The sequence below is a fragment of the Coenobita brevimanus genome, chromosome 81 (genome assembly GCF_032717465.1).
Source record: "Coenobita brevimanus isolate Jiangsu-jjx chromosome 81, ASM3271746v2, whole genome shotgun sequence".
In the NCBI taxonomy this organism is placed as follows: domain Eukaryota; kingdom Metazoa; phylum Arthropoda; class Malacostraca; order Decapoda; family Coenobitidae; genus Coenobita; species Coenobita brevimanus.
Genome location: NC_137034.1, coordinates 24738648 through 24747431, shown reverse-complemented (window position 1 = coordinate 24747431; position 8784 = coordinate 24738648). Strand labels below are relative to the sequence as shown.

The following is an 8784-nucleotide window of genomic DNA, read 5'->3' as shown; positions in this document are numbered from 1 at the left end:
AGGTTGGAGCGCCTTAATTACCCACTAAAGCACCAGGCGTCGTAGTTTGGTTATATGGTTACCACCCAGCGTAGTAAATGGTTTCCTGGTGTCACTAAGTATAATATAAATCTCTCACCTGGCTATACAATCCACCATGTTATCGTGAAGACAAAATAATGCAACCTGAAATGACTCGTGGGTAAGAATGGCAGCAAAGGAAGACTAGATTTATTTTCATCACCTCAACTATTTTCTTCTGAGGGATGCTGTCTTTCATACCTACAGTGCAACCATTCTGACAAGAGATGCAACAGTATTGATCACAGAAAACGAGAAGGAGGTTGACTAGAAAAGTATGCGAGTGAGGTGGTGGGGTAGAGAGGGAATGGGAGACTGAGGAGGAGGAGGAGGGATGGGGTGGAGAGGTATATGGATGATGGTACGTGTTGGAAGGATGGCAGCTTGATGGCGGGGAGTAAGAAGACAAGGGGGCAATGTTTCCGTAGGCGTCTGGGTATGGACAGGCAGAGATGGACAGCAGACCCACCATAGAAAAAAATGGGAGAAATGGAGTTCCCCCGAGCTAAGCCCTGTATTGGACTATATAGCCCCGCTAGAGTTACAGGAGGGAGCTACCCCTCCCGGCACGGCAGCCCGGGCGAGGCTCGAACTTGCAGTCCCCCGATCACAAGTTCAGCGCGCTACCACTGTGCTACCGCGCCCCCTTAGACCCACCATAGAGAACTCGCTGGTTCGTTTGCTCTCCACGTCCGGGTCATGCTGGAGATGGCGACCGTCCTTAAGCCAGTTGATGGTGATGGGCAGATCCCCCTCCGTCACGGTGCAAGACAGCTGAGTCCTCTGTCCCTCCTCCAGACTCCGGCGTAGGATGAAGTTATCAATCACAGGGGGTCCTGAGGCATGTTGTGGGTTGAAACAGAGGGGCACCTTTATTTCGGCCCACTGAAGGTAAAGATTAATATACCTGGTAGCATACAACTCTAACAAAAGCTACCAGAAGGCAATTCAGAACTCCTTATCTAAAGCCTCCAGGTTTATGGTTGGAGGGAAGAGCCTTCTTTACTATCTTTGCAGTAGTCTAGTACAGTAGTCACACACTTAGATGAGCCGTCTAGCATGGAGTAATTGCCTATTGTATGTTCTTTTGTTTATTTCCTACATAGTACGTAGCATTTAAGTCTTCATTTGTCTAACCATTTCCCACATAAAAGTCATAAAAATGGTTTATCATAAAAGGTATATTCCTGACTATCAATATAATCGTTCACAGAGTTTACAGTAACTGCGAAAAAAAACAAAAAAACATGACGATTGATTCAGATTTCACTATATGCCTAGAAGCCTCTTGATACACTGTAATATGCACAAGAAGATAAAAAATTTGGCTAATTTAGTTACATAAATTAGGTAGATAAATTACTTAGAGAAATTAATTACACTTTATCCCTGTTGACTGCATATGGGCCATTAATGCATAGAACCACTGAAGGCTTAAGATTTGAGGAGAGGAACTTCCAAGAACTTCCCTTCCCTTCGGCTCAAACTGTAGCTGAGAGAGAGAGAGAGAGAGAGAGAGAGAGAGAGAGAGAGAGAGAGAGAGAGAGAGAGACAGACAGACAGACAGACAGACAGACATACAGACAGACAGACAGGCAGACAGACAGACAGGCAGACAGACAGACAGAGAGAGGAAAGTTCTGCAACCTTCATCTCCCTTCGACTCATATGAAGAAGCTGAGAGAGAGAGATAGGGCAAACAGCACACTGACTGAGGACGTGCAGGAAGGTGTGTGAGGCTGCCGTCTGCCCCTGTCTGCCGGTCACAACACAGGAGTAGCGACCAGCATCCTCGTGGCCTGCGTTTCTCACCACCAGCGTCCCGTTACCCAACACCTCCTGCCTGCAACACAACCACGGTACTATACTCCATTCACTCTAACCTGGCTTAAATATCACATCACGTAACTTGAACCCTGCCCTGTAACAAGAGGTACTAGAATATGATGCTAGTCACGAAGAAGTGCTATATAAGAATGTAGAGCCTTAGTATTGTCACATTCAGCCACAGAGTCACAAAAAAAAAAAAATGCCAGGACAGCAATCTGGGTCCAATTAAGGTATAGGAAGGATAATTCATTGTTCCTGTGATTTTAGTTAAACTTTTGATTAATATAACAAACGCTTCGTGAAAACAAGCATTATGCAGGTACATCATCATCATCACCATCATCGTCACCATCATCATCACCATCATCGTCACCATCATCATCATCATCACCACCATCATCATTTTGAACTTTTTCTTTCTCACTTCAGGATCGAATGTGGTAGAGTCAAAAAAATAAGGAACACACACACACACACACACACACACACACACACACACACACACACACACACACACACACACACACACACACACACACAATTAAGGATCAACTTCCTGTAACATTTTTTTTTTCCCAGGAAGCAGAAGGAAAGCGTAGACTCTTGCTGTGTCTCGTTTCCTCTACTTCTATAAATCTTGGTTGCAGGAGAGAAATTATTAACTATCTTCATTTCATTTTTTTTTTTTCAGGAAAGACAAGGAGAGGGGTAACGTGGAAACTTCCCTTGTCTCATACTCTTCTTTTAATCTGAGTTATGACAAAGAGTAATTGTACTTTCTTGTGTGTGTGAATCCCTCCTGTGGCCTATTGTAGAAAAGTTAATTCAGTGATGATGAGAGAGAGTCGCCACCTGGTCATTGCAATTGCACATAATTTCTCTCCTTGTGACTCTATCATTGTGCCTGTGTTAATGGCATCTATTAGAAAAAAATAAAAACTCTATATCTACAAATTCTGGTGGTTATAGAAGTGGTGTGGTGGTTGAAAGTTACCTGAGTGATGATGGTAGGGGGTTGCCGCCTCGTCGCCAAGTGATGGTGGGGGCGGGATAACCCCCTGCAGGACACCACAGATGCACGTCCTTACCCGCCACAGATGTCACGTTTGGCATGGCGCGTACGAAGGGGGGCCCTGAGGAGGGGAGGAAGGGAAATGAGTCGTTTGGTGAGGAGATTCGGGTGGAGAGATGATGTGGAATGAGAATGTGAAATGAGATAATGTAAGAAATAGGTTATGCACGAGGAGGACAAGGCAGCCAAAGGACAGTGAAGGAGATATACTGTATGTCTTCACTAGAGCGACTGTCTATCTATCTATCTATTGCCAGACACCTCAATCCCGTTTGGGGTGGCCACAAACAAATCGCCTCCAAGTCGCCCTGTCCGCCTCCATTTCACTGCCCTGCTCCCAACTCCCACCCCCCTCTCTCTGACTGGAAGAAGATGAGCTGATTAAGTTTATTGCAACAAATGTATGGTCTTAGACAGCTATACACTATACTCTGGTCACTTTACCTTGGCCTAAAAATGCCGTCACCCTGTCTTGAACGTTGGGTTATAGCAACAGATTACACCCCAGGTTATATGGCGCTAGTCACGAAGAAGTGTTACAGAAAGTATGAAGAGGCACTGTATTGTCTATTTCTGCCACTGAACTACACGAAATAACTAAATAAGCTGCAAAAGCAAGAAAATTTTAGCCAAGTTAAAGTGAACGAATTATAGACACAACACTTCCTCATTAGTTTCCGTTACCATCATCACTCGCTTTATCGAATTTTCGCTTATAAATCAAACACGTATATCGATCAAGGAAAATACATGAGGCAGGGCAGCTTGATGACCCGTTTACTGAACTAAACATGAAAGTCCATGTGAGGTACCGTCCTTGGAGATAGAAGGCTGTCCAATTAAAGAAGAACTGTGAATTTAGAGATACAAACCATGCTGTTTTCTTGACGTGGTGGAGAGAGAGAGAGAGAGAGAGAGAGAGAGAGAGAGAGAGAGAGAGAGAGATGGATCGTCGCTGACTACATTGACCCGTTCACAGTGAGGTCGGAATGGGTCATGTTGAAGAAATTTTTTTTATGAATGGAGGTCACCCGTAATCAGGTGTATGGATTACCTTTTTTTTTTATTCTTTTGTTTTTCCTTCCTCTATTCTCCTATTGTAAAAAAAAAATGTTCAGTCATGTACGCCAGGGTAAAACTTGGACTCATAATGTCACGTTCTTGAGGAGGCGATTTTTTTGTGGCCACCCCTTCCTGGTTTACGACGTCTGGCCGTAGATGAGTAGACAGAAGCAGATAGATGGATGGATAGATAGATAGATCGATGGGCAGACATAAAGAACGATAGATAGGTAGACAGACAGACAGGTAGATAGATAGATAGATAAATGGATAGACAGCAGAAAGACAGACAGACAGATTGATAGATAGATAGATAGATAGATAGATGGGCGGATGAACTGAAAGAGGTTCGAAATAGCTTCCCCAGAATATACACACGTGGCTCAGGGTAGGTTTAGTTAGGTTGGGATGATGATGATGATGATGATGATGATGTGGTGATGGTGGTGGTGGGTGTGGTAGTGATGATTATGATGATGACGCCAGTGGACTCAAGAAACACAAGCCAACTCACCGTAAACATTGAGTCTGGCTGAGTGCGCCTGGGAGCCGTGCGTGTTGTGTGCCGTGCAGGTGTACGTGCCACCCTCACGTACCGTCACGGCGCTCAAGTTCACGTGGCTGACTACCTCCCCCAGGGCCGTGCGGAAGCTGCCCACCGTCGTCCTAAACACGGGGGGAAAGCACAGTACACCTTAACACAATCTAAACACTCTGCCGCTCCTATGACTTACTCTCAGTTGAAAGAGGAAAAATATTAAAACTGTCCTAACCATGAATATTTTGGCTGCTCACTTGTCCTGAACATGGGGAGAAAGGACAGTACATTTTACTACTTTCTAAACACTCTGCAGTTCTTGTACTCCCTCTCAGTTGAATGGCATCCCCTGAAGTTAACTGCAGAAGGAAAATATTAAAACCGTCCTAATCATGAAATTTTGACCCCATTCCGTTTCCAGGATTGTGTGAAAACCACTCCCTCATGTTCTGAAGACAGGGGGGAAATGATGAACAATTCTGAACACTTCCATTTTCCTATTTTTCATATTATAAGCACCTTTCCAAATTCATGACACCTCTAAGGATCTGCTAGGATGGGTGAGACTGTTCCGGTCATGAACGAAGCACCGCCTATAGTCTCAGGAGGGTAGTAGTAGTAGTAGTTGTTCCCAAAGCAGTCTGGCCGAACAGCCCCGAGTTCCTTAGGAAGGCCATGGCCGAGACCGGGCTTTCCCACAGAGCTCTCAAAGAGTGTGTGTTGTGTTGTTGGCGTAGGTGATTGTGTGCAATGCAGTCTTCCATAATGTGCTTAATAGTATGGGGTGCTGTGTTGCATCCTGGACAGGCATCAGCGACGGAGTCATGCAGCCTCTTCTGGTAGCTTAAGAGGGCTGGATGGTGCCCACATCTCAGCTTGGCCAGGTGGACCCTGTCCTCATGAGGAAGGTAGGATTCAGAAGGGTTGATGTCAGGAGGCCGTCCATGCAGCTGTGTGTTGTCTTTAAGTGACTGAATGGAGCGGCGAGTGATCTGAGTGTGGATATGCTTCTGGAAGCTGGTCTGAGGTGGGCGAGGGGGGAGAGATGACAGCATTTGTGTATGGTATCGTGTGATGGGTGTTGTTTTGATGTTCCTTGGTGTGGGTGGATGTGCTGCCATGTACTGTAGTGGATGTTGTGGGTTTGTGGAGGCTGCAGCAAGAAACTGGGTGCCTCTCATGTCTAGGTGATCCTTGACTTTGAGGACTTTGGTTTCTTGATGTAGGTGGTCTATGGGCGTAGTTGTTATGCGTGTTTCAGTATGCTTTGTTCACGGTGCCTTACTGTTTCGTACATTGTGGATATACTTTTTATTTATTTATTTATTTATTAGTGTACCTGTGTGATGGCAGGAGGGGCTGGTGGTCGCGTGTCCAGGTGATGGCAGGTACAGGTGACCCCACGGCGGAACATTTGAGGGACACAGGATCCCCAGGGGTCACTGTCTGTTCGATGGGCGTGTACCGCAGCTGAGGGGCAGACTCTGGTGGCGAGGAGAAAGCTTAAATCAAACAAGGGATGATGATAATAATAATAGTAATAATCATAGCCATAATGATAATAATAATGATAATAATAATAATAATAATAATAATAATAATAATAATAATAGTCCCACTACTACAGCTACAACTACTGCTACTACTATTACTGCTACCACCACCACCATCACCACCACTACCACTACTACTACTACTACTACTACTACTAGTCAGGAAGAAAAAGCTGTAGATTAATGCCAATTGGGTGTATGAGTGTCATTAAGGCATAGATGAAATATAATAGTAATTGACAAGTAATACGAAACCCATTTATAAGGAAAATATATCACCACAATATATAACCTGAGAGCCAGGATTCCGGGGGCTTGACTGGTGAGTGAATGAGTGTCTGGCTCATTTTTCACAGGGGATACCGTTGATGGTTCTCTCTCTCTCTCTCTCTCTCTCTCTCTCTCTCTCTCTCTCTCTCTCTCTCTCTCTCCATCCTAAGGTGGGTATGAGAGGCCAGGAAGATAATGATGATGATGATGATGATAATGACTAAGTAGATATAGAGGGGAATAAACAAACTCCTGCTCACCTATCTCAATGCCATATCATCATTTCTTAATTAAAGGTAGACCAGGTGAGCATACAGCCTAATTACCTATGCTAACTTACCTGTGTGGGAATAGTGCGACAGGCCCAAGTCCCTCGAGGCTCGTCTTAACCCCTTGCCGGCTGAACTTAGCACCTGACGGGAAGAAAATGAGTGATAATGGTACAAGGATTCGATAGTCCTTTCCCTGAGGCTCAGTAAATCCTCCTACGGTTAGAAGCAACTTTGATTTGAACGGCACCCTAGTCTGTTTGTTTTGCGACTGGTTTGTTTACAGATACAAATACAAAAAAATACAATCATTTACCTATAAGAGGCAAACGTAGCGAAATCTCACGCATTTGCCATACCCTTTTCACTTTAACTTGGCCTAAAATTACCATCTCTCCATCTTGAATGCTGAGATATAACACAAGATTAACACTAGGGTATAGTGCTGGTCACGAAGAAGTGTTATGGAAAGCATGAGCAGGGGTGTAGTACCGTAATGCTAGTGTGTGCCAGTGAGTTACGGAAAATAAGCTGACAAAAGGACGAACATCTGGGCCAAGTTAAGGTGAGCGGACTTGAGTCAACGTTGCCTCTCTTACAGTTCAATTTCCCCTCCTTGAGACAAACATGCTAACTTGGAAGAAACCATTTATAGTGGAGAGGTAAAAATCTCTTCATTAATCTCTTCATAAACGTTTCTGTAATCAAGCAGGAAAATTCACAAACTTTTTTCTAGTTCTAATTAAGCAGGATAATTCACAAACGTTTTTCTAATCCAGCAGGGAAATTCACAAACGTTTCTCTGATTATTCAGGAAAATTCACAAAGTTTTTTTCTAATAAAACAGGAAAATTATAAACACTTCTCTAATTAAGCAGGAAAATTCACAAACGTTTTCCCAGACTAAGCAGCAAAATTCACAAACTTTTTTTCTAGTTCTAATTAAGCAGGAAAATTCAGAAACGTTTCCCTAATTAGGCAGGAAAATTCAGATACGTTTCTCTAATGAAGCAGGAAGTTTCAGAAACGTTTTCCTAATTAAGCAGGAAAATTCACAAACGTTTCCCTAATTAAGCAGGAAAATTCACAAACGTTTCCCTAATTAAGCAAGAAAATTCACAAACGTTTCCTTAATTAGGCAGGAAAATTCACAAACGTTTCCCTAATTAAGCAGGAAAATTCACAAACGTTTCCCTAAATGAGCAGGAAAATTCACAAACGTTTCTCTAATTAAGCAGGAAAATAAAAAATCTTTTATCTAATTAAGCAGAAAAATTACAAACGTTTCTCTAATTACGCAGGAAAAATCACAAACGTTTCCCTAATTAAGCAGGAAAATTCATAACGTTTTCTCTAATTAGGCAGGAAAATTCACAAACGTTTACTTACCCAGGAAAATTCGAAAACTTTTCTCTAATTCAGCGGGAAAATTCATAAATGTTTTCTCTAATTAGGCAGGAAAATTCACAAACGTTTATTTCAGCAAGCAAGAGCATTAAAGGAAAGAAAATCCGTATCTAGCCAGTGATGTAAACAATTAATTTCACCTTGGTATCATCCACACTAAAGTCAGCACCATCAGGAAACTCTTCATTGTACAGGTCTTCCAAGTCACCTTGCTCCATACCATCCACTTCTAGGTCACTTCCTCTTCCGTGACCTCGCGACCTGTGACCTGCTGCCTCCTGCTGACCTCTTGCTTCCTGCTGACTGCTTGATCCTTCACCTCCCTTTGCGTGATTTTCGGTGTGGGTAGACAGGATGCCATTGGGGGTCACGCTACTGGCAGCTTGGGTGTGTGCAGTCATCCTGGTGAAGAGAATACGGTTAGTGTTAGAGGATGAGAAGGAAGAAGAAGAAAACGAGGAGGAGGAGGAAGTAGTGGTAGAAGAAGAAGAGGAGGAAGACGAAGAGGAGAAAAAGTAGAAGACGAAGAGGAGAAGGAGACGAAGAAAGAATGTTAGATGAATGCCAGTCGATTGCAGGTGGATCATTAAGACCGACAACCAAGGTGTTAAAATCTCAGCCTTCCTCTAGAACAAGAACCACACTTCCACCCAGGTCCCTAATGATAAGGCCGGGTGATGAGGGGGACGCAGACTGAGGCCCTTCGTCTGCACCAGCTCGAGA

At 43.7% G+C, this 8784-nt stretch overlaps 1 protein-coding gene across 1 annotated transcript in view; it reads right to left on the bottom strand.

The window, feature by feature from the left end:
- LOC145409510 (cell adhesion molecule Dscam2-like) overlaps positions 1-8462 on the bottom strand; it is a 62780-nt gene extending 54318 nt beyond the window's left edge. Inside the window, exons 1-7 of the mRNA XM_080279900.1 lie at positions 8202-8462; positions 6726-6798; positions 5902-6046; positions 4539-4690; positions 2885-3023; positions 1773-1903; positions 718-896 (exon numbers count right to left, since the gene is read on the bottom strand). Of these exons, the coding sequence (XP_080136026.1) occupies positions 718-896; positions 1773-1903; positions 2885-3023; positions 4539-4690; positions 5902-6046; positions 6726-6798; positions 8202-8462 (1080 nt within the window). The remainder of the gene's footprint in view (positions 1-717; positions 897-1772; positions 1904-2884; positions 3024-4538; positions 4691-5901; positions 6047-6725; positions 6799-8201) is intronic.
- Positions 8463-8784: the final 322 nt, after the last annotated feature.